Genomic DNA, 27,193 nt, shown 5'->3' on the forward strand with positions numbered 1-27,193 from the left:
CATGGGTGCTGTAGGACACCGAGTCCCTGGGCAGTAGGTTTCCTGGTCGTCCTGGCTGTGAGCACCCAGTGTTAGCTCCTATGGTTCCTTCCCTGCCTCCAGAAAGCTCCAAAATCCTGGCAGGGAAGGAGAGAGGAAGCCAGCACTACATAAGCACCAGCTGTATGCCAGCAGCTTGTGGATATGCTTTCACCCTGCAGTCATGTGATCAGGTGTGGCAGCGGCCAGCCACCTCCAGACCTTAGTATGGTGTCTGACATTTCTGCGGTGTTTTCCTCACAAGTTACTGCAACAGGATGGGTGTTCCGTGCCCATACAGGGCCCACTTTGCCTTTCTGAGGCTTATCCCTTGGGAAAGATCTAAATAACGTAACGTGCGGTGTTAGTTTTTTTTTTTTTTTCCTTCACTGATTACGTTTGTTCTTTTGAGACAGAATCTGACTATGTAGCCCTGGGTGACCTAGAACTCATAATCCTCCTGCCTCAGCCTGAGATTACAGGTTAGATCAAGGAAGCTAGGACAGAGGATGCCAGCCACCCCCATTTTACATACTGCAACAGAGGTCTGGGGTGGCTAGGTAAGGGGTTAGCAGTTGGACAGAAGCAGAGATTTGAACCTGTGTTTGGCTCACAGTTAAAACTGGAGGTTGTCCATGGGTCTTGCAGATAATCAGTTCCCATTTAAAAGACAGTGTGTGTGTGTGTGTGTGTGTGTGTGTGTGTGTGTGTGTGAAGTCAGAGAACAACTTGACAGTCCTCTACTCCCCCCACACAGGCCGCAGGTCAGTTCAGCAGACTTGGCAGCAGTCACCTTTATGTGCCCAGCCATCATACCACCCAAATCAGTATCCATTTTACAAGTGAGGAAATGGAGGCTGGGGGACTTAACTTGCTCATGGCCCTGCTGGGTGGAGCCTGAGGTCACCTGATAAGGATTCTGCAGCTTCTTGACTGCCCTGCTGTCCCAGTGCCCGCCATTCTCTTCCTGACAAGTGGATACCAAGGCTGATGCACAAGCAGTGTCTGGGGCAGGGGCTGCCACTGAGGTATCTCTGTAGAGATGGGGGTGGGTGTTGATGTCTTTTTTATTTATTTAAGTTTTAGAGACAAGGTCACACTCTGTAGTCCAGGCCAGCCTGGAATTCACGGTGTAGCCCAGGCACGCCTCAAACTCGAGGCAGGCCTGTCGCAGTCTCCCCAGGGCTGGAATGAAAATGAACATTGGTATTTATTTCATCATGGTGCCAGAGACGGAGCCCAGGACTTGGCCCATGCTGGCTTTGCTGCCAAGTGCCCCCCACGGCCCCCAACCCCTGACCTCTTGTTCTCTTTCCCTTCCAAAGGCGCAATGTGCTCAGCCTGTCCTCCGGAATCGACGACCTAGGCGCTCTGAAATGGGACCTTGCGCTCTGCCTCCTCTTAGTCTGGCTCGTCTGTTTTTTCTGCATCTGGAAGGGGGTTCGATCCACAGGCAAGGTGAGTGGACTCCTGTCCCCTGCCTCAGGGATAGCCATACTGGGGCCAGCCTTCTGCTTGCAGAGCTCTACCCTAGGAGAAGGGCCCATGTTGGGACATAGAGTGCTCCGACAGGACAGACACACAGCCCTGTGTGGTGGTCTCTCTCACTGGGTGAGGACCCCTAGTGTCCACCACCCACTGGCCAGGGGTTTAGTGACCTCGTGACTGGGGGGGGGCAGCCAGGTATCCCCCACTGAACTTGCGTCAGTAGACATTGCCCTGTTCCCTCACGTGCAGTGTTGGTGTGGTGAGCAAGGCTCACCACGGAGCCAGAGGCCGGCCAGTTGGCAGCCCTACTGCTGGCCGAGGCCGTCAGCTCGCAGTGTGGACCCTAACAGTGGGCGGGCTGGCAGCCACCCTGTTTAGAACAGATGTTGAAGCAGGGCTGTCCAGCTGCCCTGTCCCTGTACTAGGGTACGGAGCCCCTTGCTGTCCTGAACCTCAGCCTGAAGGGAAGCCATCCAGGCGGGGACCACACCCTGCTAGCATCACCCCACAGGACAGGCAGACAGAGGGAATGTGCTGTTGCCTGTCTCCTTAGGGCCCCTGTCCACTGTGCTCCCTAATTCCCGGCAGTCCTGGGAGCATGCCTGTTGCTTGCCTCTAAACAGTCCTCGAGCAGCCCCTCCCCCGAGCCCGTCCCCTCAGTTGTCCAACAGTGAACACGAAGTGTGAGATGAGGCATGTCAAGTGCCTCAGATCTGTGGACCAGTGGGCCTGAGCCACACTCTCGGGGAAGCAAGCAATTGCCTTCTGCCCGCTGCCCAGTTTCCCCAGACAGAAGCGAGTCTGCCGGGGAGTGTCTGAGGGGCTTTGGTGCTGAGCGTGCGGGAGAGCATCAGTCGTGTTCAGGGGTGCACTGATGTCCTTTGAGCCTCTTGTGCATGGGTCCCGTCTTAGAAGCAGGGTGAGGGCACCTACAGTGGTCGGCATCTGTGGCTGGCTGGGAAGAACTGGGCTGCAGAGAGAGGAGCATGGGACCCAGGCGCCAGGAGAGAAGGAAGGAGTGTGGGGTATCTTTTATAGGGTGGCCAGGCAAGGGCTACTGAGGTGACTGAGGAACGGCGAGGAAGGAGTGGAGAGCTGAGTGTCTGAGGGGAGTGTTGCAGGCAGAGGCAATGGTCACTGTAAAGGCGCTGCAGTGCATCTGGCCAGGACGCAGGAAGCCCCTAGTCTGATGGAGGAGGTTGATATCCACCAGGCACAGTCAGCAATATTGCAGACACAGCATACTACAAAGGAGACAGAGCCAAGGCCACATGCAGGGTGCCAGGCTGCAGCTGTGGCTCCTTGTGAAAATGTGACTGGCCAGAGCCCACCTCCCACCCCCCCACCCTACCCTGAGCTGCACCCTGCTCTGTGGAGCACACGTGGTTCCTAGACTGATGGGTCAGAGAAGCCAAGACAAACAGCTCTGTGGACTTCCTCCAGCTCAATGCTGAGAGGCCCTCAGAGGCTGCCCGCCTACCCGCCCAGAGGCCCACCCGCCGGCTGGCTTCAGCTTCCAGCCCTGGCTGCAGACCAGGTTCCTGGCCGTGGGGGCTGAGCCCTTGTCCTGGCCAAGCCTGCTTCCGTGGCTAACTTAGTCCAGGAAAAAGTAGGGTGATGGATGGAGGCCTGGGCCCCAGATGCCCAGGGCCCAATTTCAGGGGTTTGGCTTTGGTCTTTTCAACTCTCTGAGGGTCTGAAATAGGTCCCCAAACTCAGCCTCAGTTTTACTCCTCCAACCAGTCAGGTAGCTGGGGTGTCCACATGGCTTCTCAGGGCTGGGTGGCAGCTCATTTGATCCCCGGAAGTTCTTTGATCCTGTACAATTGAAACTGAGGTTCAGAGAGCCTCACTAACTTGCCCAGAGCCACACAGCTTATCAGTGGCCAAACTGGGATTTGAACGCAGGCACCTCTCTTCTCCCTCCCCTCAGTCTCATGTTCCTGTTGGCTCTCACCAGGAGGCAGACTGCCAAGGCTCACCCAGGAAGGGTCTGGACATGTGCGTGGCTGGGCCTGTGGTCACGCTCCAGGGCAGACAGAGCCCGACCTGGGTTTGGGCTCAGCTCTGCTCCTACAAAACGGAATGACTTTGCAAATTCCTTTCACCTGCTCAGCCTCAGTTTCCCCCTGGGGTAAAGTGAATGATTGAGTCCCTCTTACTACCCAGGCCATCTGCTCCCAAGTAAAGTTGAGGAACAGGAGGCTGGAAGCTAGCTCCCTCTTGCCACCCACCAACTAACAGTGGGCTGGGGGTGAGGTGCCCTGTACGCTTCCATTCTTTTCCTGGCATCAGAGGCAACGGGAGTGGAAAAATACCACGTCCCACAGCAAGGCCTACTGGGCCACCGTCAGGGGCCCATGGTGGCGCCTGGCACCAGCCTCTCCTTGGAGGATCCCAAGGGACAGTCACGGAAAAGTTGAGAGAAAGGGCTCCCAGGCTCATCCAAGAAGCGGCAGAGTCTACAAAACAAGGGTGTCTTTCTCCAGAGGTGGCTGGAGCCGCGTGACAGGGGGTGTCAACAACAGTCACGCCCCTGAAAGAGATGGGAGCCCTAAAAGTACTCGGCCTAGATCAGATCCCACCGCTGACACCTCCTACTATTTGGGGACCCCAGGCAGGTGACACTGGCCAGTGTGGGTCTAGTTTCCTTGCAAGGGAAGGGACTGGTTATAATGACTCTGAGCTCATCCAGGGGCACTGAGTATTGAGTAAGGTCACAGCACCTTACTGGGCACACAGTAGGCATCGAACAAGCGCTTCTTAAAGAGACAGGCCAGGGAGCCCCCCACGCCCCATGAGCTCACCAGGGATTCTGGCTGCCATCCACTTGCTTTGAAGCGGTAGCCCTCTGGGGAACCCTGAGGGGCTCCTGTGTGTGGCTATTGTTTACCAGCTTGGGTGTGGCCTTGCAGGGCCCCAGAGAGGGGACCTGGCCAGGGGCGCCTGCCTGCCTATCCACAGGAAGGGAGGAGACAGGCAGATTTTTCTTTCTTTTACCCTTTCAATGGCTTCCTGACTGGCCTTTGTCCTGGGTGTTGGTCTACCCATCAAGGAAAAAGAAACAGGGGTGGCTGGGGACACCGAGGCCGGGAGGAAGAAAGGCATCCAGGGAGGGAGGGGTATCAGGCAGGAGAGGGCCCTCCTTCCGTCTTGTAGAATGCCACCACTGTTTGGGTTGTTAAGTGTTTCCAGGCACTCCCTGCAGACATTGACAGAGGGTGAGGTCAGAGATCCCCCTTGGCGCTGCGGCCACAGCTGCCAGCTGAGAGGTACGACAGAGGAGTGACGAACTCCAGCTGACCCTCTGGACCAGGCACCCCCTTGCTCTGTAGCCTCAGCACTGGACCCCCAGTCCGAGGCTCTCACCTTGAGGTGGGGAGACCAAGTCTGGAAAGGGATAGTGACCACCGGCTGCCAGGCACTGTGCGTGAGTTTCCCTCCCAGGGGCTCGACTCCCTAGAAAGCGATGGTCTCCCTCAGGCCTTCTAGCCCTTGTCAAGGCCAACGGCGCAGCAGGGGTGTGACCAAACAGCTCACGGGACCAGACAGAGGGCATTGTTACCAGTCTCTTCCTTCCCCCTGACTCTGGCTTGTTGGGACACACAGTGTGACCTCATGGGTCTCTCGTAAACTGGGAAAGTTGACCATGTAAGCTGGTCATGACCTTGGAGAAGTTCCCACCCACCTCCTTTCAAGTCACTGTCGCTCAGGCTGTGTGTCTTTTTTTTTTTTTTTTTTTTTTTTGGTTTTTCGAGACAGGGTTTCTCTGTGTAGCTTTGCGCCTTTCCTGGAACTCACTTGGTAGCCCAGGCTGGCCTCGAACTCACAGAGATCCGCCTGGCTCTGCCTCCCCGAGTGCTGGGATTAAAGGCGTGCGCCACCCCCGCCCGGCTCAGGCTGTGTGTCTTAACAACCGTTTGCTGTCGTCTGTCTGTGTAAATCCTCAGCCATCGCTTGACCAGGGCTCTTCTGACTCTTGCCCTCATGTCACAGGAGAAGAGACTAAGTAAGGCCCAGAGAGAGTCGTCCTTGTGTCCCTCACCTGAGAAGGCCCAGAGCTGGAGCTGAGCCACCTGTCAGGCAGGCCCTGACCAGTCCCGCCTCAGCCTCCTGAGTGCTGGGATTACAGATGTGTGCTCACTCACACCTGCTGTTGTTTTTTTTTAAATATGTGTGGGTATTTTGCCTACATGTATGTGTGTGCCTAGTGCCTCTGTTGGCCAGAAGAGAATGCCAGATCCTTTGGAACTGGAGTTTCAAACAGTCCTGAGCTGCCCAGTGGATGGCGGGAACTGATCAGGTCTCCGCAAAAGCAGCGAGTGCTCTCAACCACTGAGTCATCCCTCCGGCCCTCTCTGATTCTTTACCCCAGTGTCGTACTGACTGGGTAATGGCAGCCGGTATGTGCTGAGGGCCACGTGACAGCTACCGGGCTGAGCTGCCGCACATACCCCTGATGGGTGATTCTCGGTTGTAGGCTGTCTGTATTTTTCCTCCTCGTGATCAGCTCTTCAAAGCGGGGAGGATTTGTTTTCCATCTTGCCTGCCTTTTTTTAAATTCTGAGCTTAGATGAGCTATGTAAATTATCCACAGGATTTAATCCATCCCCGCCCCCATCTATAAGCTAGATCCTTATGTCCTGTTTAGGGAAGGTGTCAGAGGCTCAGAGGTTAAGCGTCACACTGCAGGTCACACAGCAGGTGGGACCACCAGCGCATTTGCAGAGATTTTGCTGTTCCCAGTGTGACCTGCTGCCTCTGAGAGAAGAGGAGGTCGGCACTTGGCGGCAGCAACGGCAAGGATGCTCTCAGGCCTACCCGACTGCCTCTCGCCCCTCCAGGTTGTCTACTTTACCGCCACTTTCCCGTTTGCCATGCTTCTGGTGCTGCTGGTCCGTGGACTGACCCTGCCAGGTGCTGGTGAAGGCATCAAATTCTACCTGTACCCCGACATCAGCCGCCTCGAGGACCCACAGGTATGGCGGGGTGGTGCTCAGGGTGCAGGAGCCAGTGTTTCCTGGGGCTCTTCCATGCCCGGGTGTAGCCAAGCAGTGCCGCCTAGTTCTTCCCCACTGGGCCAATGATGGCTTGTTGCCCTTCCAGGCTACAGAGGCCATCTCAGGCAGGGCACTGGCTAAGGCAGCAGGGGCTTCTGTTCTGGCCACGCCAGGACAGAGATTCAGTATTCGGGACAGCATCCTCAGATGAGGGAGGGACTTAGGATTGATGGTGGCCCTAAAGGTTCAGGGGGTCATATCGTAAGCCCCCCTATCCCAGCACATAGCTGATGGGTGTCGGGAGTTGGTGAAACCCAGGAGGCTTTTGTGTGCCCTTTGAGACCTTTGTCCCAGGATCCCAAGCTTTTCAGTTGCCTCCCAGGGGCCAGCATTTCTGGGTCTCCGAGGAGGCTAGAGTTGGTGGCCAGCCTGAGCTACAAGCTGGGAAGGTAGGCTTGCTGCCTCCCAGAGCAATGGGGGATAGTGTCTGGAGAAGTAAAGAATGCTTTGAATTCTAACTCAGGTCCCTGGCCTTAACCATCCAAGCAGCCTTGACCTAGGAGTAGACAGAATAAAGACCGTTCTTGAGTGTGGAAAGTCATGCTGAAGGTCAGGGTGAGCTAGGGGGCACATTCTGTAGATATAAAAACCAAGGCTCTAGGAGTGGGTGCTGGTCACCCCAGATTTAGAAGTCTAGTCTCTTAACTGACGCACAAAGAGGAGGCACCTGACTCTACTTTCTGGGGTTCCTTGCAGCTCATCGACACTGAGGATGTAGACAAGGTCCCAATGTAGACCTTGTCCTGGTTGGTCAAAAATCCTCACATAGCCGGGCGGTGGTGGCGCATGCCTTTAATCCCAGCACTCGGGAGGCAGAGGCAGGCGGATCTCTGTGAGTTCGAGGCCAGCCTGGGCTACCAAGTGAGTTCCAGGAAAGGCGCGCAAAGCTGCACAGAGAAACCCTGTCTTGAAAAACCAAAAAAAAAAAAAAAACAAAAAAACAAAAACAAAAACAAAAACAAAAAAATCCTCACATAGCCAGACACCCCCCCCCATCCCACCCCGCAGTGTGCTCTCACCCTAATGCTCTTCCCCTCCCTCGCAGGTGTGGATCGACGCTGGAACCCAGATATTCTTTTCCTATGCCATCTGTCTGGGGGCCATGACCTCACTGGGAAGCTACAACAAGTACAAGTATAACTCGTACAGGCAAGTGTCGCGCTGGCGGGCCCCGTGAACATTAGAAATGATGATTAAAGAAAAAAGAGAAGTAGGGAGCGTGGCTTCCTTGTGTTGTGATTAACTTACCCCCTGACGTGTGTGTAACTTAGGGACTGTATGCTGCTGGGATGCCTGAACAGTGGTACCAGTTTTGTGTCTGGCTTCGCAATTTTTTCCATCCTGGGCTTCATGGCACAAGAGCAAGGGGTGGACATTGCTGATGTGGCTGAGTCAGGTACGGTGGTGTTGGTGGCAGTGGTGGTGGGCACTGCCACCTAGTGTGTAAGATGAGTACTGCAGGCATGGAGCCAGACCCCAGGGGGATGGAGGGAGCCTGGCGTTTACATAGACATCCCCTCTCCCCCCAAGACGTGCCCCCATACCTGAGTACAAAAGCTACATTCGGAGGTTTTCAGTGCATCCTGGCCCACTGAAGGTGGGAGGAACAAGGGCGGTTGAGATGGGAATTGGTGGCTGTTTTAGTCGTGGTCTTCCAGCCCCCAATCCTTGCCCAGCAACCGCTGGCTTTAGCCGTGGGAGTTGCTTTCCAGCTGAGGCCCAGGTCAGCCGCAGCTGGCACTGCTGGCATCTTAGCCTTCATTCCTGCGGTTTGCGCTCTGCTCCCGGCGAGCTCCACCACCAGGCCGATCCACTCTTCAGTCCTTCTGTATCTGTTTACCAAGCCTCACCCCTCCCAGCCTCCACCACAGTCACGAGGAGTGAGAGGGCAGGGGAGGAACACCACCCAGGGACCACGACAGCCGACCTGGGGACAGGATAGGAGGACACTGTTGCCCTTAGAGAATAGGGGGCCTGCTGGTCCCATGTTGCTACTCAAGACACCGACAGTCACAGAATGGATGGTCAGTCTTAGGGTCATGGGTTCTGCACAGAGTGGGTCCGTTCTTAGCAACATGGGACCCAGAGCTCCAGTAAAAATGGTTCTAGAACATGAACTAGAATCCTACCACCTCATCACAGGATTTCAGAAATCTGGGTTTGAGGGCTTGGTCTTGGCCTAAGCCTGCAATTTAGACTTGTGGTGGCTGGGGTTCTGGGGTAGAGATCCCCAGGGGCCAGCACCTCCTCACCCAGTTCTCTTGAAGAGTGGTCAGGTATTGTCTGACCTAACCTAATTGCCCACAGCCCCTCTGGGGTCTTCTGGAGGCTGCCAAGGGCTCTGGGCTGGGGTTCCCTTCAGGCATGGGGATGGGATAGGATTGTGCATCGTTATTCTAGGGGTTTCTGCAGGCCAGGGGCAGGTACCCCCAAGTCCCCGTCGTTCTCTGCCCTTGACCACCTTATGTTTGAAATTCAAGGTCATGTCCCAGTTTCCCAGTCCTGAGCCCTGGTATTGGAAGGTCAGAGGGTCCTTTGACACTGTGTCTCTAGATATGCATGTCTCAGATGAGATCAAGGGTCCCAAAGCAGGAGTCTTGCTTGAGTGGGTTGGAGCAAGCGAGGGCCACAGGCAGTGTATGTGGATGCTGCTGAGTCTCCACCCACTGCATGTGTCTGTCCAGCCCTCCACTGCAGCCTTTCCCTTCTCACTGGCTCCTCTGACCTCAGGCACCCCTCGTCCTCTGCCTGCTGCCAGGCTCTAGTTCAGACACACACACACACACACACACACACACACACACACACCCCTCCAGTGTGAACTCCACACTGTGCACACCTATCTGTTGCACTGTGTCCCGTTTGGACACTCCGAAGAACTGTTGGTCCATCCTCAGGGGCTCCACAGACAGGCAGGGACTAAGGGCACAGAGACTTCTACCAGAGCCTCCTATGTTGGAAGTTGTCTAGCAAGGCGCCCAGCGCCACTTCCAGCCCCTCTGCAAATGTCGCTCTTTCCATTTGCACATGCAAGGTGACTCCAAAACCAGTGACTGGGTGTCACCAGGGGCACAGAGGAAGCTTGTGAGGGGAGAAAGATGAGGCCCATCAAGGAGCTCTTTGTGCCCAACGGGCATTTTCATGCCGCATATGTGGTCGGTCCAAGTTGTTTCTTCTTTCATCTACTTAAATAAGACATCATCATCACTCCTTCCTCATAGTGATGTCTGAACAGCCATCGAGAGGGACACTGACTCCTCCGTAGGATTTTAGCAAGCATTATAACAAAGGTGCATTTGAACAAGGGTATTCCACGGCCAAGGGAAGCCCAGACAGGACACGGCGCGCTGTGCTGGCAGGGCGTCAGAATGGCCTCAGCATCCTCGGCTTCTAGCCCCCCAAGTTCCTTGTCCCTTAGAGAAGGGCACTTAGCCCCTCTCCTGAGGCTGGCTTGAGAAAATCAAAAGTGAAAGACAGAAATAAGTGAACTGAGTCTGCTCACAGTGTCGGTGCAGAGGTGTTGGGGGTGGGGGGTCTCCACACTTTACATCTATCTTGTAGTTGGTTAGTCCTGATTCCTCACTCTTGGGGTGGACCAGGCAGGGCCAGAGCTTTGGAATCTAGGGGGACCAGAATGCTTTTGGTTCTAACTTAATTCCAAGTGTGTTTCATGATGCCCTGGGTGGGAGGGATGTGTTCTGCTCCCAGCCCTCTCCCCTTGATCTTGCTCTTCCAAGCGGCTTCCGGCTTGGTAAGCTGTCCCCCACCTCCCGCTTACAGAATCTTCTAGTATCTCTTCTACCGACCACTTAGCGGGCTGTACCGGGTCATTGTTTCAGTAGGGTTCTCAGACGGCATCGTAAGACTCGCCCTCCCCTGCCACGGTTCCGGTTGTTGATGCTTTATTAAGTGAATTCTGGTTCCGGGTTTTTGCAAAATTGGTTTGTTTTTGTGGATTTTTTTCCTCCTCTTAAGCCATTCATTTGGTTTTGGTGTTTGCTTTAAAGTGTAGAACATCTTCCAAGTCTCCTGCAGTCTGGCCTGTATTTCTTCTTGATTGGTTTGTTTTGTTTCTAGTAGTTGATTTCACTTTAGCTTGGCAGCCCACAAGAACCAGCTAGATAATGTCCCCCGAAGCATCTACTTGGGGGGCTTTTGCAAGCAGGAGATGTTTTTGTTCAAATGACTCTGTGAGTGGGCGAAGCTCATGTGCCCCTCTGCCTCTGGGTCTGGCAGGAGCTCCCTGTTGATAAGAGTCCATAGCCCTTTTCTGGGCGGTGAGATCCACCTCTCAGAATCTGAACAGAAGGATCCTGGGGCCACCTGACCCTCCTATTTCAGGTCGAGGAAACTGAAGCCCGAAAAAATCTAGAGAGGAAGTGGTGGGTGAGGACTGGGATGTGGCTAGTCTCCCGGGCCTGGGGACCTGTCCTGTCCCATGCTGCCTCCCTTCAGTGCCAGGCCTGGCTGGTTCTACCTTGCCTTGTGTGAACTTGGGTACCTGTGGGGGACAGAGGCCCCACAGGGATGCCACTGAAGAGCCATTTGCCCTGCTGGGCGTGCTTCTAAATTTCTTTCTCTTTTTTTTTTCTTTCCATTTAAACAGTGTTTTAGCCATTAACCCAAAAATAGAAACCATTCTTTGCAGAGGAGGGTTTCACAGATCAGATGACCGCAGCCTGCCTTCCAGCCAACATCAGTGTGCGGCTCTGGTTTTGTGAGGGGTGGTCCTCCTTTTCCTAAGTCTCTGGCCGCCTGAGCCCCACGCTCAGTCCCACTCCCTGCCCCGAGGATCCCGTGTCTTAATACGGGTTTAGATTCACTTGAGGAGGCCACGTACTGGATAGGAGGCAGATGCTTACCTGGGGCCCCTCCCGAGCCCCACCAGTCTCCTTCCCTGGCTCCTCCTGCATTTGGGGCTTAGGCGACCCTCTCCTCACTCAGACATGAGTGCTCTGTGAGGCCCAGGGTTCTGAGTGGCAGGGTGCTGATGTATGTCCTCCTGTGTCCCCCTCCCCGTTTCTCTCCCTCAGGTCCTGGCTTGGCCTTCATTGCCTACCCAAAAGCTGTGACTATGATGCCGCTGCCCACCTTTTGGTCCATTCTGTTTTTTATTATGCTCCTCTTGCTTGGACTGGACAGCCAGGTACGTGGATGTGGGGCTGTGGTGCTCCCGTGGGCAGCCTCATTGTGAGATCCCATCCTTATTGAAGCTGAAGGACATTCAGACCCTTCCCCCCTCAAGCTCCCACCTCAGAGGCTCCAGGCAGCCAGAGAAAGGCCTTAGCCCTATTGCTCAAGGCTATTACCCCAGCAAGGAGATGGTGTGTGTGTGTGTGTGTGTGTGTGTGTGTGTGTGTGTGTGTGTGTGTGTGTATGTGTCTAAAGTCAAGCCATAAATGAGAAATAGAAGGCCGGGACCCAGAGGTACAATGTCAGTGCATGTGTCAATCACTGTTCAGGCCACCACAGTCCCAAGTATGTCCAGAAAAGCTGAACAGCATTTGGCGTACTGCTCCTGGTTCAGGCCAGCCTGTCCCCCATCCTCTGGCTGCTGTAAGTCTGCCGTATCTGCAGGTTTGTTTTATTTCTGGGGTGGAACCCAGGGCTTCACATGCACTAAGCATGGACTCTGCCCTAAGCCGTGCCCCTCAGCCTTTTTCTTGTGCTCTGAACCCCACACTCTGCCCCAACTCCCTGCCAGGGCTCCATAGGAGGCAGTTCACTGCCAGGGAGCGCTGGTGACAGCTAGCCAGCTGCTGTCATTGTTGTATGTGACAATGGCCTCATCCATCATCTTCCCTCTGAGCCTCAGTTTCCTCATCATGCTTCATGGGTATAGCTTGTGAAGCACGTGGCTCAGCGCCAGAGAATTCAGGTGCCCGTAAGATTCACGAGAGACTGTGGGTCTCTTTCCCTGAAGTGAGTGTCTTTTTGTGGGGGTATTTTGAGACTCCAGGAGGGAGACTGTGGTGTGTGCAGGAGAAAAGGGTCGCGGGCTCAGGCCAGCTAGAGAGACGGAGAAGGCAGGAGAAGCTCCTGTGTGGCCTGGTTTTGGGTCTCCAGCTGCTTCCGGAAAAGTCCATCAAACTGAAACAGGCTGTGGGATCCCGTCTGGAGACTGACTCCTCACGGCCCTCCCCAAGGGCATACATAACCTCCAAAGGTGCTGGCAGGATGGGTCCTGGGGGCACCCAGAACCTAGCAGAGGTAAATAAGTCCAGAGGAGGCAGCTCGAAAGGTCAAGAACACAGTGCAGGACTTGGCAGCCAAGGGGGCCGGATTAGCAGAGAAGACAGCAAAGGAACTTTTCAGAGCCAGAAAAACAAATCCTTGTGCAGTTGGTGATGGGCAGCCATGGCTGTAAACAAGCAAGATTCTGTTAATCATTCCTGCTCTGAGAGCTTGGCCCTGACAGCAGACCCCATGCGGTGCCGTTTAGTGGCTTTTAGAACATCTTCCAGGACTCAGAGGGGAAGAAGAAAACAAAAACACAAGTTAATAAGTGGCTAAGCGTGACATCACCATGGCTCCCACCAGGCCATGTGGGCTCACAACTTTCCCAGCCGGAGGTGCCATGAGTGTTTTTCCCTCGGGGAGCAGAGGCTTAGTACAGGATGTGTGACTCTCAGCTAAGCCACAGGCTAAGTGGAGAATCTTGAGGGGCTGTGAAAGCTGGCCTGGGGGTGTTCCTCTTGACCCTGCTTTGTAGAGCGGGGCTCCCAAGGCTTGGGGCTTAAGTGACCCGATGGTATCATCACTCACTCAAAGCACAGATGAGCAAGGACACGGACTGCTGGTCTTCCAGACACTGGTTTACAGGACCTGGAGCAATAGGAGGCCTTTGGAGAAGCCAGGCCTACATGGGGGTGCAGAGAGTCCCACTGTGTGAGATACCAGCAAGTGCCAGGTGTCACATGGCCGTTTTTTCCATGTGCAGCTCGTTGGCATCGAGCGTGTCTGATGTCAGGTTTTGCCCCTGGAACCTTTCCATCCCCCCGCAAATGGAGCCTGTTCCCCCAGCTCTGCACCAACAGTTGTCTTTATTTGTAGTGCTGGGGATGGGATCCAGGGCTCTGCCCATGCTAGACTTACGCTCTTCCCCAGCCCACTGCGCCCAGATCTTTATCCATTAGCGTCTGTCCCTGCAGTGTCCCGGCCTGGGTGTCAATGCCCTTTCTGCAGCAGAGAGGCCTACCTTGGCTCTGATTCCCAGCCTTTCATCTCCACTTGTTTTTTGTAGGTTGGCATTGGGGCTGCCGGTTCAGTTGTTTTTCAGGTTCATGTCCCCTTTGGACACATCAATCAGAGATCATAAAGTTCACCCCTCTCTCCGAGCTCTGGTCATTTTATCCCTGAATCTGGCTGCAGAGTGCTGTCCCTCTGGCACATGAAGGGGAATTTTCTCTCCGTGTGCATTCTTAGGTTCTCCCTCTCCCAAAGGCCTCCATGATTGGATCTTTCTCATGGAACTTCTGTCCCCAAACCTTTTTGTCTTTTTATTTCAAAATAACATTTCATGTAGACCAGGCCTCTCATGAAATGGTCTCACATTCACGGTGTAGTCAGGTCTGACTTTGAACTTCTGATCCTCCTGCCTCTACCTCCGGAGTACTGGGATTACAAGTGTGCACTACCACCCCTGGTTAATGAAGGGCTGCGGATCGAACCCAGGGCCTTTGCATGCTGGGCGAGCACCCTGCCGGGTGTTTACCCCCTGAGCCTTTAGCAGCTCAATTTTTCAATGACTCGGAGCAGTCTGGGTGCAGCTCCTCTAAGTTAAGTAACTCTGTGACCCTGAAACCCCCCTAATACTGCCAAGACTTGGCTACAGACTTGTGTATTCGTGCCCAAAGACTGATGACAAGGAATGTTGTTGCCATGTCATTGGTTAGGTGAAGGGTGATGTGTCCAGAGGGTACAGGTTTATGCTGCTGTTAAAAGCTAGGTGGCTTTTTGTACAGGGATATAGTACAATCTCCAAGATAAATCATTAGATACAAAAAGGATGGAAAGATGTAGAAAGACTGCTAATCGTCCTCGAGCATGATGTGTATAGATGTTCCAAAATTTTCTTTATGATGTCTGAAACCCATGGATTCCTGGATCACATGATATCCAGTGGGTTTAAGCCACCATGTGAGTCAGACTGGAAGTGGCTTCTGTCCTGTGGATGGGGAAACTGAGGCCAGGGTTTGCCCAGAGTCTTCCAGCTGGTTAATTGCAGAGGTTGACCTGCTTGTTATGCTCTGGCTGAGCAGCCGTGTGAAGGGCTGGGCTAGGCGTTCATTGCCTTGATGTGTGTGGCACTGGCCTTAACCAGGGAGAGAGGCTGTCTTCCCACACACTCACCCCCAAGTGTGTCAGGCCGGAGGGGGGGCCCTGGCTTCCTAGAGAAGCATCTGCTCTCGGGTGAGTCCCCAGTGATGAGGGCAGGAACGACCTGAGTAGAGCCATACGTCCTGAATTGCTTAGACCACAGACCACAGTGGCTACCTGCACAGCCCAGGGTTTGGCTATGTGGATTTCCAGGTGGGTCTTGTGAGATGTTGCTCAGGACACAGGACAGAGCTCCTCCGTCTATCTTTTGTCAGATGTGCCCAAGCCCTCCTCCTGAACCCCCTCACACCCCTTCTCTCTTTCTCTCTCTCTCTCTCACCCCTCAGTTTGTTGAAGTCGAAGGACAGATCACATCCTTGGTTGATCTTTACCCGTCCTTCCTAAGGAAGGGTTATCGTCGGGAAATCTTCATCGCCATCGTGTGTAGCATCAGCTACCTGCTGGGGCTGACGATGGTGACGGAGGTAGGTGGCTGGTACTTTGGGTGGCATGAGGGATTTCCCTGCCTACATTTGGATTTGATACCCAGCCACCTTCTCAGGGGCACAGGGGAGATGAGTACCCACCATACCCCCTTAGGGTTGCGTCCCTCCCCTCCCCATCCTTAGTCTGTCTGGCTCTCAATGATCATACAGCTTCCTCCACACTTCCTTTTTGAGATGCTGTGGTCAAACCAAGGCCCTGGCACTTATGTGGCAAGTACTCTACCATTTGTGTGAATGTCTGCTGAGGAGAGCATCCGCTATGCCCAGAGGGCAGGGACCATACTTTAAATAGGAGGGAGAGAGACCAGGAAAGGAAGGGAACCAGGGGGATTGAAGGCTGGAGGTTGCAGGGACTGGAGAAAGGACAGAGAAGAGGGGATGAGCCCCCAGTACACCAATTTGCCTGAGTTCTCTAGGAGAAGGTTGTCAATCATTGCCCCACACCCTGTTCAGGCCTTTACCACTTTTCTTTACCAGAAGGAGAATCGTTCAGGGAAGTGCTTCTAAGAACAGCCCTCTAAAGTCAGATAGCGTCACTCACCAAGCAGTGGGTTCCCTGGGCTTGGCCACACTTGGTTTTAAGATCACCTGTGTGTATAGACTTCTGTGATCCTTTGTGTTGCTAAGACATGCTGTGTCCTCCCCCAACCCTGTGTGTTGGTCAAACGTGAAGTTGAGTTTGTTATATAGCCCTAACTGGCCTTGAACTCACAGCATCCACCTGTCTTGACCTCTAGAATATTTGTTGTAAGTGCTATGAATCACCACACTTAGCCCTGAATATTATATTCTTCCTTCTCCTCCTCCTCTAAATAACCTGTATTTGGTCATCCCAGCTTTTGCCCATTTTTCTTTAGAATTTAAAATAAATGCATTGATTTGTCATAGCCCTTTATATATGAAGGGAATTAGAGACCATATAGCAAACCAACTTTATCTTTGATTTTTTTTCCCTTTACAGGGTGGCATGTATGTGTTTCAACTCTTTGACTACTATGCAGCTAGTGGTGTATGCCTTTTGTGGGTTGCATTCTTTGAATGTTTTGTTATTGCCTGGATATATGGTGAGTATGCATGTTTACACATCCTTTTTCAAGCTGTTCATTTGGTCAGAGTATTTAATGGAAAAACTTCCCTTGCCTGGAATGTTCACTCTGGGATGCTCTTTGAGCATATCACAGATAATCCCACTGAAAGCACAAGGTGTGAACATATGTTGCTATAAATATAGCACTGTCACACAAGAGCCTATGATGACCTACTCTTTGGCCTAGAAAGGGTCCACTTTGACCTCTTAGAGAACTGAGGTTGGCCACACTGAGATGTGGGCTCTGTCTAAGACTTCCGGCAAAATGCAGGTACCCAACTGCATTTGAGTGTCAAGCTGCCTTAGACACACCTGGCCATGTTTGGTGTGGAGATACAGGCCTGGTGGTTAGAGGCCCCCAGGTGACCCCTGCCGCACTGTTCCCCGGGGCTATGCTGGCTCTGGCCACCATGTCACCAGGGGCCCCCTGCTGTCTCTCCTAGGCGGTGATAACTTATATGACGGTATTGAGGACATGATTGGCTATCGGCCCGGGCCCTGGATGAAGTACAGCTGGGCTGTCATCACTCCAGTTCTCTGTGTTGTAAGTCTCACCCAGCCTGACGTTCTCACCTTGGGAGCCTGCCTTCTGACGAGCCTCTCCTGGGTGTGGGCTGCAACCAAGCCGGCTTCAGCTAGACCTGGGAGGGTTGGGGCAGTTCGCTCTTCATTGCCTGGTCGAGAAGGGTTTCGTAGGACCAACAGGAGTTTGTGAAGAAGAGGAGACAGGAAGGGCAGTTCCAAGGACACTAGGCCAGGCTGCTCTCCTCGGCCTGCCACCCTGGAGCTGACCTCGATGCTTGCCTGGGCACCTTCAGCAAGGCCCTTCTCTAAGACTCTGCTTGTGAGGACCATTGCACTTTCACAGCAGAGCCTGGTCAATGCCCCGGGGATCCCGGTGTGTGGGAGTCCCGCCTGCACTGCTCTTCCTGGCTAGCGCCTTGAGTCCATATGAACCCTTCACTTTAGAACCAGTGCTCAGGGATCAACGGGTCCCCTTGCCTGTGACCTCTACTCTCAGGCCAGACCAAGTGGACATGCTAACTCACTTCTCTATCTGGGCCTGTTTCCCCACCTGTGGGACTTCAGTGGCAGGTGACAGTTTAGAATCTGAGGAGTGTGATTGTGACTCTCAACACACATCCCCCAGACAAAGTCAAGAGATCGCAAACAGGAGGCCCAACCCAGGCAGAGACGTAGTCAGCCAAGCTCAAGCCCACACTCCATTCTCATTCACACCAGGCTTGGGCTTGGACTCCCCCTCACACTGACCCCCAGTTTCCTTCTCTCTCCTCCCTGGAGAGTTGTCTGGACCAGAGGCGGACTGCACTCTGGGGCAGAATGAGGCTCCCCACTAGAAAGGCCAACCACCTGTGGGGCTCACTTTACCTAAGCCACGGCTTTCTGGGCAGAAAGCATCAGAGAATGGTAGGGGCCCCGTGGGCCACCTGACCTATCCTACACCACTATCTCCCGTCAGACCTTGCTGTTAGGCCGTGAGTAGCTGATTGATTTCACCCATGACCCTCCCTGGGGGGTGCCTCATTCTGAGGACAAAGGTCTAGGGCAAGAGCCCCCTCTCAAAGGCAAGAGAGGGCTTTGCACAGCTTTAGGGTTCAGAGTTCGCCCCACCCTACTCTTCAGGACCACGGCCAGGTCCAGGTCCACACCCATCACCGGAACCAGACCTGGTGACCAGTGTGCAGAGAGGCGAAGGCACTGAGGCTGCTGGTTGTCTGGCTCTCAGCCATGCCTTAGACATTTATTGAGCACTTGCTGTGTACGCCTGGAGCTGCATCTGGTGCTAGAGCAGCGGTTCTCACCCTTCCTAACGCTGCGACCCTTTAATCCAGTTCCTCATGGTGTGGTGACCCCCGACCATAAAATTGCTTCCATTGCTACTTCATGAGTGTAATTTTGCTACTGTCAGGAATCGTAATGTCAATAAATGTGTTTTCCGATATGAAAGGGTCGTTTGGCACACACACCTCCATCAAAGGGGTCGTAACCCACAGGGTGAGAACCGCTGCTCTGGAGGGAGGGAAACTCCTGAACTTTGGGTGTCCTATGGCTTCTGGAAGGAAAAGCTGGGGCCTGGGCGAGCAAGGCCAGTGTACCGGAGTGGAGGTAGTGTGAAAAGATAGAGCAAAGGGACAGGCAGGGGGAGCAGCCTGTGTTAAGGCCCTGGGCACACGCTGCAGAGCTGGAAGGAGTCCTGACGGGTGGGAGCAGATGAAAAAGGAGGTGGTCCTAGCTGTGGGCTGGCATGGTTGGTATTCCCAAGGACCTGGGGAACCATGGAAGGACATTGAGCAGGTGATTTGGCCAGATTTGCCTGGGAGAGACCCAGAAAGCATACTACCACTCCATCTCCATAGTGAGGGTAGGGAGAGGCCCTGCCCTGGATAAGGCCCACCCTGCTCTCAAATGTCTAGGGACCCTCTGATTGCCCCCTCTCTCCACAGGGATGTTTTATCTTCTCTCTTGTCAAGTATGTACCCCTGACCTACAACAAAGTCTACGTGTACCCTGATTGGGCGATTGGGCTGGGCTGGGGCCTGGCCCTTTCCTCTATGGTGTGTATCCCCATGGTCATCGTTATCCTCTTCTGCCGGACGGAGGGACCGTTCCGCGTGGTGAGCATGTGCGGGGTGGAGGCCAGTCAGTGTCAGTTTCTGTGTGACCCTCTCCGAGTTCCAGGTCTTCTCTCACTACACAAAAGGTGGGAGATCCAAGGCAGGAGTATGCTGTGGGCAAACAGGGGCAGGTGCCATCACATGGGAGAAGGCTTTGTGGGGGCATTTAAAGCGGACCATGGGCTTATGAGGAAAGCGCCCAACATAGTATGAGGTAGAATATGGTCCTGGTGTTGGATCCAGAGGGTCAATGCCTAGAGAGGGGACAGTGGCCTCACGCGCCAAGCTAAAGGGTGTGGGATCTCTGTTCAGAGTCAGGACAGGAGATGGGCTTTGGAGAGGAAACCCAGCACCACCCCCACTGTGGTTACCCTTTGTGCTGGGGTGTGGCGCCCCCTCTACCCTGCTCCCAGCCTCTAGGACTGTCTGTCTCCTCATGGCGCTTCCTCCCTTCCCCCAGCCTCCTCAGGAATTCTTCCCACAATGCTGGAGCCTCCAGGCCTGGCAGTCCCCTGCTCTTTCCACGAAATCCCTTTCTCAGAATCTACTTTAACCTTTGTGCCTGGGCCGGCTCCAAGGCCCCACAGTTTTATTCTGGGCTGTTTTTATTCTTTTACAAAAAGAATCTGGAGCCAGGATGTCCTGGGGCTCTGGCTCCCCCCTGAGCTGGCCCAGGCTTCCTCCCTTGGAGGGGGCTGTGTTGGCTGGGAGAGGAGAGACAGGGAAGGAGCCAGGGGGCACATGCTGGTCTGAGTCCCTGAGGCTTTCCTAGAGTGTAGAAGATGGGGGGGCTGGGACCCCAGCTCCCCCAGCTCTCCCAGCTCTCCCAGCTCTCCCAGCTCCTCTACCATTAAGCTAGAGTCGAAATCCCTCTCTGTTGTTAGTGCTGAAACACTGGATCCCAGGACAGAAAGGCAGCTGCAGCCTCTGCTCTGAGCCCTCCAGGTGGCCCTTGGTGCCCCGAGCCAACCTGGGTTACCACCCTAGAAAGTCGTTACCACCCAGACATGAATTAGTTGGACACAGCAGGGATTTCTAGAGGTCTGTTCTGGCTAGACAGCTTCTGTAGCAGTCACTAAGCTTGGGTGGGGTCTCTTGAAAACCCAACTGTTTTTTTGAGACAGTATCTGAATCTATAGCCTGAGCTGGCCTAGAACTCACTATATAGTTCAAGTTGGCTCAAACACACAGCTCTCCTGCCTCAGCCTCCCTAGTGCTGGCCTTATGGGTAGAAGCCCCACTGTCTAGCTCAAGGAAGGCCTGATTTTAAGAGGCTGATCTGGCCCATGGGCACGGGTTCATTCAGAGTGAGCTGCTGGGGGTGGGGGAGGATGTCTCCCCACAGCTAGAGTGAGACGGAGGGGCCCTTCCAGCAGGTGACCTCCCAGTTGTGAGGGAGCTAGGGGCACATCTGGATCTCCAACCCTACCAGGATTGCAGAGCAAGCTGAGCTTCCCACGCCGGGGGGCAGGCGGGTGCCCCTTCCCCTCTGCACACGGAGCCCTGTGTTCCAGTGCAGGGGAGGCAGGGCTGAGGGCGAGCAGGCAGGCTAGGTCTATGGGGAGGACTGCGCATGTCTGCCGACCCGCTTAGAACAACTCCGGTATTAGTAGGAGCCGCCCAGCCTAGAGTCACCAGGTCTTGTGGGTTTTCCCTAGAGAATGTGGACATGTGGATTCTCAGGGGAAATAATATCCTTTTAAATAAGCGGCTTCACCTCAGCCCCTTGGCAGTGCCCGGGAGAGCTCAAGGCCACACATGCAGGCTTTCAGCAGCTTTTTCAGTGGTGATACGTCACAGTTGAATGTAAATACCTAGGAGGGCCTTTTGTTCCTTTCTTGGGGTTTTTGTCTTGTTGTTTGTTGTTGTTCTGTTTTTTTTTTTTTTTTTTTTTTAAACTGCTGGCCCGTTTCAGTCTGAGCAGGCACTTGGCAGGAAGTGGGCAGGAGGCGGGTGGCGGGAGCCAAGTTCCATTCCCACCTCTGCTGGTGACTTCCTGGAGTCCCTGGAGAGGGCTCTTCCCTCACCAAATCCCGTGATCAGTCACCACACTGGGAAGTCTGGGCTCCATGCCTAGAGGGTCTGAGGATTCTCTCAGTCTCCTATCTGCAAGGGTAGAGCCCTCCCTGTAGTGGGCTCCCTCCCGGGCAGGAGAAGGGGCTGCCTGTGAGGAAACTCTCTCTCAAAGCCTGGAAGCTCAGGCTCCGGGAGGCCAAGGAGTACCAATTTCAACTTTGAGAAGGTGGGGGAGGGGGGTGGGGGAACTTAGGTTAGTTACTCAACCCTAAGACTTACGGTAGAAGCAGCAAGTCAGAGCAACCGGGGTGAATAAACCACAGGGAGACAGGACTCAGCTTCTCAGGGGAAACCACTGTAGGGCACTGGGGCCGTTCCCCTCCATTTCTGAAAACCAACAAAAGGCCCAGAACGGGTGGCAGCTGGCCAGATGCCACATAAGCAGACACCGTGGGGGTATTCCAGAAGGTGGGTGGGGAGGGACCCCCTTGGTCCCCTCTTGACCCCCTCCTCATCTTCCTTCCACAGAGAATCAAATACCTGATAACCCCCAGGGAACCCAACCGCTGGGCCGTGGAGCATGAGGGCGCCACGCCCTTCAACTCTCGCTCGAACCTCATGAACGGCGCACTCATGAAACCCAGTCACGTCATCGTGGAGACCATGATGTGAGGTCCGGGCCATGCGACAGGCGCTCTCCTGCTGTTTACTAACGTTAGATTCTCATAGGACCAGGTTTACAGAGCTTTATATTTGTACTAGGATTTTTTTTTTTAATTGTCACAGAAAATGTTACTCTATGTGTATGTGTGTGTGTGTGTCATGTGTGTGTCTGTCTATGTGTATTTTGTTTTGATTTGGGGGATATTTTGTACAAAAAAAGAACCCACGGGCCTACGTCCTGGGGAGAGGATGGACTTTCTTATTGATTTTGATGTATTTTATGGGAACTTGGTAAATTTTTCTTTGTATTTTTTTTTAGCATATAACTATATATATACTTAGAGTCTGTCATACACTTTACCACTTGAATTGGTCTTGCCAGCAATGGATTTCGTTTTCAAAAGCAATTCTTCGGTGCTTATATAGCTGGCAGAAATTTCTGCCCAAAAGCAAACAAAAAAAAAAAAAGAGAGAGAGAGAGAGAGAAAAACAAACAAACAAACACCTAAATGCTGGGTGGAATTTTCCTATGGTGATGGATACATCTTCAAGAAAGGTATAGTCCCTTCTGGGCTGGTTCAGGAGGAAGAACACAGTTGAGGAGAGGGAGACCCCACTAGCTGAACAGACCTGAGGGGCAGGAGAGAGCAGAGCTGTGGGGAGAACCGTCACTCTTTCTCGGCCAACAAGAAAGACGCCAAAATAATAACTCCCCCCTCAGCATGAAGGATTGAGTCTAAGAGCCGCCAAAGCCATTGTACCAGGGCCCGGGCCCCTCCCTTTTACTTTGGAGTAGAGGGTGGGTAGTCAGTGGGACTGTCTGAACCACCGTGGGTCTGAGAGGCAGGAGTGAGAAGTCTGAAAGGCAGGCCACCATGGGCCTGCGATCTGGGAGCCTCGGCTGGCTTAGGCAGAAGCCTCGGCCTTTCTGGAGCATTCCATACAGTTGCCTGAGGCCAGTCCACGGGAGCTGCAAGGGCTTCAGAGTCAGGATCACACAAGAAGGGGCCGTTGTGTTTGAATGGAGTCATGGCGGATGGTGGTCAGGGCATTCCCCAAGCAGAATGCATTTTGGTGAGGGCCAGGAGGGAAGCCAGTGGACCAAAGGATATTAGCAGCTCAGGAGAGTGAGTGTACCCCAGACTGGCAAGTGTACCCCCAGGAGGGCACGTTCCTCCTTTGCCTCTTGACAAACTCTTGCCAAAGAGGCCACCCTAGGGCCACCCAGCTCCTAGCACGCAATGCTCAGCGTGGCTGTAGATGCTGGATCTTAAAGGATTTAAGTTCAAGGACAGAGCCAACTCGGTAGTGACCTCAGATACTGTGTCCAAGCCTCTGCAGTGGCTGTTGGACAGGTGTTTACCCCCTGGCCCCAGGGAACTGAGAGAAGACAAAGGGGTGTTTTATAGGTTGAGGTTGTCTCCACAGAGATGAGGCCAGTGCCCCAGAGCTGGCTGGCGGCAGGCAGGTCTGTTTCCTTCTGAACCAGGAGAGGGCGCTACACCTTCACCCCAGCCTCCACTGGGCCCAGCTGTGCCATCCTGAACCAACTTGCCCTCCCGACAAATGTACACATTTTTTCCGTCTCCAAAGTGTCTGCCAAGTGACCCTCTAGTCCTCTTCCAGTGGTTATTGAGTCCGCCACCCGTGATTGTACCGTGTTCCTACTGTCCTGTGTATTTCTGGGTTGCTCTTGTGTTAATGTGAGTGTTGGAGTTTTTCTTCCCTGATTTTACCAACTTGTAATGTGTCCTGTTTTTCTTTTGTTTTATGGAACCTTAAAAGTAACCACTGTGGGTGATTGAAGACAGGTGAAATGTAAGGGCGAGGAGGCTCATCCAGCTGCGTCTGGTCATGCCTGCCTGCCCTTGCCCTCCGCCAGGCATGCCACTCTGGCGAGCCTTCAGTATTTTGGGTTGGCAGGCAAAAGGCACCATTCTGGAAATGGCCTGAGAAAGGCCTTTGTTATCATTCCCAGATCAAATTCTAGACCAAAGACACAGCGGGCCAAGTCCCCAGGCCCTGCCTGGGTGGAAGGCCAGCCACCTTCCGAGCCCACTCCCCAACAGTGTCCCCGCACTTGTCTTCAATACCCACCGCTGTCACCCAGCCCCTGGCCCTGAGAGTCCTTGTTGTGATCTTGTCTTTCCGTGTCTGCATGTAAGTAACATTTTGAAGTAGAGCTCATGACTCTGGTCCACCTGCCTCTTGGAGAGAGGACTAAGCTGTCTACCAACTAGCCCTTGCCTGGAACAGGTCAGATTGTGCCCTGCCTGTCAGATGTGGGCAGGAAGCAAGGTACAATGCCAGATTTAGATGAGGACCATGGCGGACCCAGGAGGACTCTCCTGGGAGATATTGTTTGGTCCCAAGAGCTACATTTGCCCCCATGTGGAGGATCCCTACTGGGTGCTGTGGACAGTCCCAGAGGGCCCCCCAATCCAAGGCACTTTTGTAAACAGGAAAACGGAGGCCTAGAGTAGGAGAGACTTTTTGTGAGCTGAGTTTCGGAACTGGATAATTGAGTCATTTGTAGCTCCAGGCTCTCCAGGTATGGGCAGAAGGAAAGCAGGACCAGGGCCTTGTCTAAGTAAACCCAGGCCTTCCCTGTCAACCAGAGGCCAGACTGATAGGGCCCCCTGCCTATGCTCATGGAGCAGAGAGGAGCACCCACTTCTGCCCAACCTCACTCTCCTGCTCACCCCAGGCCCATGCTACCCTTCCCTCCTCCCCCAAAGCCTTTAGGAGCTAGGAATTGATACCCTCCCGCCATCCCCCTCCCCCCACCAACTTGCACCACAGAAACTGAGGGCCAAAGACACTGCTATTGTGGAGCCTTAGGCAGGCTGTAATGGCAGACCTTTGGCCTCCGTGCAGCCTGAGGCTACACAGGAAGTAGCCTGAGAAGGTTTCTTTCCTTGGGAAGATCTTGGGGGAAGGTTCCCTCTATGCCTCTGGCCCCTAGTCCTTATCTCCCTGGAAGACCATGCAGACCGTAGCAAAATGCGAGGAGAAAGTAGCATGGGTCCCCTCTGTACAGGAAGGGGCTTTCTGTATCCCAGGGTGTCACTACCATGGCCGACAGCATTCCAGCCCTGCTCCTCTGGATGGGGCAATGCTCTAGACAGTCTAAAGAGGCACCGATCCTGGTTCCTCTCTCCAAGATGCAGACGCAAGCCAGGAAGGCACCTTAGAGAAGGCCCTTCACAGCCCACTCAATCCTGAGACCCCCGTCCCCACGGACACTGTAAATACCTCTGTGTGCACATCCCTCCTTCATCAAGTCCAAAACCACACACAAAACAAAACCTAGATACCCCAAGATGGAGAAGGGTGCCCCGGAAGCCAGACAGTGCTCCCGCCTCCCTTCCTCCATGCTGACCTCCCAGTAGTTGGGTCTTCACAGGAAGCTGGTTTTCCATGTTCTTTGGGAGGGTAGAGGGGTGGTGGTGGTGTCATTACAGGCATGTTCTGGCATGTCCCCTGAAGGACAGAGCATCTTGTTATATATTTGGCTTCAAAATGAGATGGTAGCTCCATTTTTTTTTTTAAACCCAATTAATCTTTCCAATCCCTAACAACTGTGACTCTGTATTTAGCACAAGAGAAAGCTGAGAACGTGGGTTTTGCCTCCTTCAGAAATATGTCTGGCTCATCAAGACATTTTTTAAAAACTTCAAAATATTTTTAAGATATTTTAAACTTTTGTAAAAAATAAAAAACAAAAAAACAAACGCACACAAAAGAAAAACCTAAAACCAACCAACAAGGGGAGGAGCGTTCATGTTTGAAGGATCCTTGGTGTGTGACCTGTCTTGCAGTATACAAGCTCTGTGTATTGATGTTTAATGACGACGACCCTGCATTTTGCAGGATTTCGTTTTTTTTTTCCTCTTTTGCTTTTTAGATGAATATGTATATTGATATTTTAAATCCATCTTTGCTTTTTTTAGAGGAGTTTATAATCACCTTGTAACACAACAATAAACATTTCCTTTTTAAAATCCAAGAATGTGTGGTGGTATGTTTTGGAGTGGTGTGTTCACCTTTACATGTTGGCAAACTGTACAGTTTATAAAGGGATTTCACTGTGGCTGGAGAGACGGCTCAGCTGTTAAGAGCATTTACTGGCCTTAGTTTTATGAGACAGGGTCTCTTACTAGCTTGGGGCTGACCTGTGAGCCCCAGGGATTCACCTGTCTCTCCTCCCCAGCTAGGGGATTATTGTAAGAACTGCTTCACCTGGCTTTTAAAAAACAGTGATGTAGGTAGGGCATGATGTGATAAGGGGGTATGTGCATGTGAATGCAGTGCCCACAGAGGCCAGAAGAGGGCATCAGAGCCCCTGGAAGATGAAGTGAAAGGTAGTTGTGAGCTGCCGTGTAGGTGCTGGGAATCAAATCCAGTCTCCTGGGAAAGCAGCAAAAGCTCTCAACCACTCAACTGTTCCTTAGCCCCCACATGGCAAGTTTATATTTTTTTTGAGGGACAAACACGAGGGTCCTCATGCTTGCAAAGCCACACACGTCACCTGTACTGAGCCACCCCCACTTCCCAGCCTCGCATGGTGAAACCAAAGCAAGAGCCACATTGTTACACATTGTTATTAAGTCTCTGTACCTTACAAGAATAAGTGTCTTAAAGTATCCCCCAAACCACGTTTTTCAACCACTTTGAACTTGTAACCCCATGATGGATGCTAGACTCCTGCACCTGTGATATATGACTGCCCCTTTGCCTTACAAAAATATGTCTTTCCTGATAGGAGGACTCCCCTTCCATATGATGGATTCTTGCACTTATCTACCTGACAGACAGCCTTGAGCCCTAAGTCCCAATTCTTCTGTCCAGGTGCTAACAACCAATTATCTCAACAGCTTTTCTATCAACCCTAACCCTTTCTCATAAAAGGGACCTCAAAGTCAGTGAGGAGATGCTCTCTGTAATCCCAACTTTGGGAGAAGCAGCAACTGGCCAGTTCTAAATACAGCTTGCTTTAATCATACAGTCGTGGAACTGGGTGGGTCTTCTCCACCTTCCCCAGGTCTAACAGCTCCTTTATCTTAGCTTAGTCATTACATCCAGTTTCCAATTTTGGAGCATTTTGGGTTTCAGGTCTTCATATAAAGGATGTGCTGTGGAATACACTGTAAAGATTTGTCACTTGAATTGTTAATGCCGATAGCCAGGCAGGAAGTATAGGCAGAGCAACCAAACTAAGGATGCTGGGATGAAGAAGGGCGGAGTTGAGAGAGACAGCAACCAGCTGCTGAGGAAGCAGGACATGTAGAAAATGAGATAAGTGGGCCATGTGGCAAACATTGATAAGAAATATGGGTTAATTTAAATGTAAGAGGTAGTAACAAGCCTGAGCTATCAGCTGAACATTTATAAAATTTA

At 53.0% G+C, this 27,193-nt stretch overlaps 1 protein-coding gene across 5 annotated transcripts in view; it reads left to right on the plus strand.

Moving 5' to 3' along the window:
- Positions 1-22,273, plus strand: part of Slc6a6 (solute carrier family 6 member 6) — a 71,753-nt gene extending 49,480 nt beyond the window's left edge. For 4 of the 5 annotated variants that reach the window (XM_028854853.2, XM_037203917.1, XM_028854863.2 and 1 more), the window contains 10 exons: positions 1,344-1,476; positions 6,351-6,485; positions 7,612-7,715; positions 7,838-7,962; positions 11,600-11,712; positions 15,233-15,370; positions 16,353-16,455; positions 16,922-17,022; positions 18,944-19,114; positions 21,659-21,876. In XM_028854853.2, coding sequence (XP_028710686.1) covers positions 1,344-1,476; positions 6,351-6,485; positions 7,612-7,715; positions 7,838-7,962; positions 11,600-11,712; positions 15,233-15,370; positions 16,353-16,455; positions 16,922-17,022; positions 18,944-19,114; positions 21,659-21,802 — 1,267 coding nt within the window. In that variant the 3' untranslated portion in view covers positions 21,803-21,876. Of the gene's footprint in view, positions 1-1,343; positions 1,477-6,350; positions 6,486-7,611; positions 7,716-7,837; positions 7,963-11,599; positions 11,713-15,232; positions 15,371-16,352; positions 16,456-16,921; positions 17,023-18,943; positions 19,115-21,658 lie in introns of all 5 variants that reach the window. The other variant, XM_028854848.2, reaches the window with a different exon arrangement.
- The last annotated feature ends 4,920 nt before the right edge of the window (positions 22,274-27,193 follow it).

Source organism: Peromyscus leucopus, chromosome 3 (genome assembly GCF_004664715.2).
Source record: "Peromyscus leucopus breed LL Stock chromosome 3, UCI_PerLeu_2.1, whole genome shotgun sequence".
In the NCBI taxonomy this organism is placed as follows: Eukaryota; Metazoa; Chordata; class Mammalia; order Rodentia; family Cricetidae; genus Peromyscus; species Peromyscus leucopus.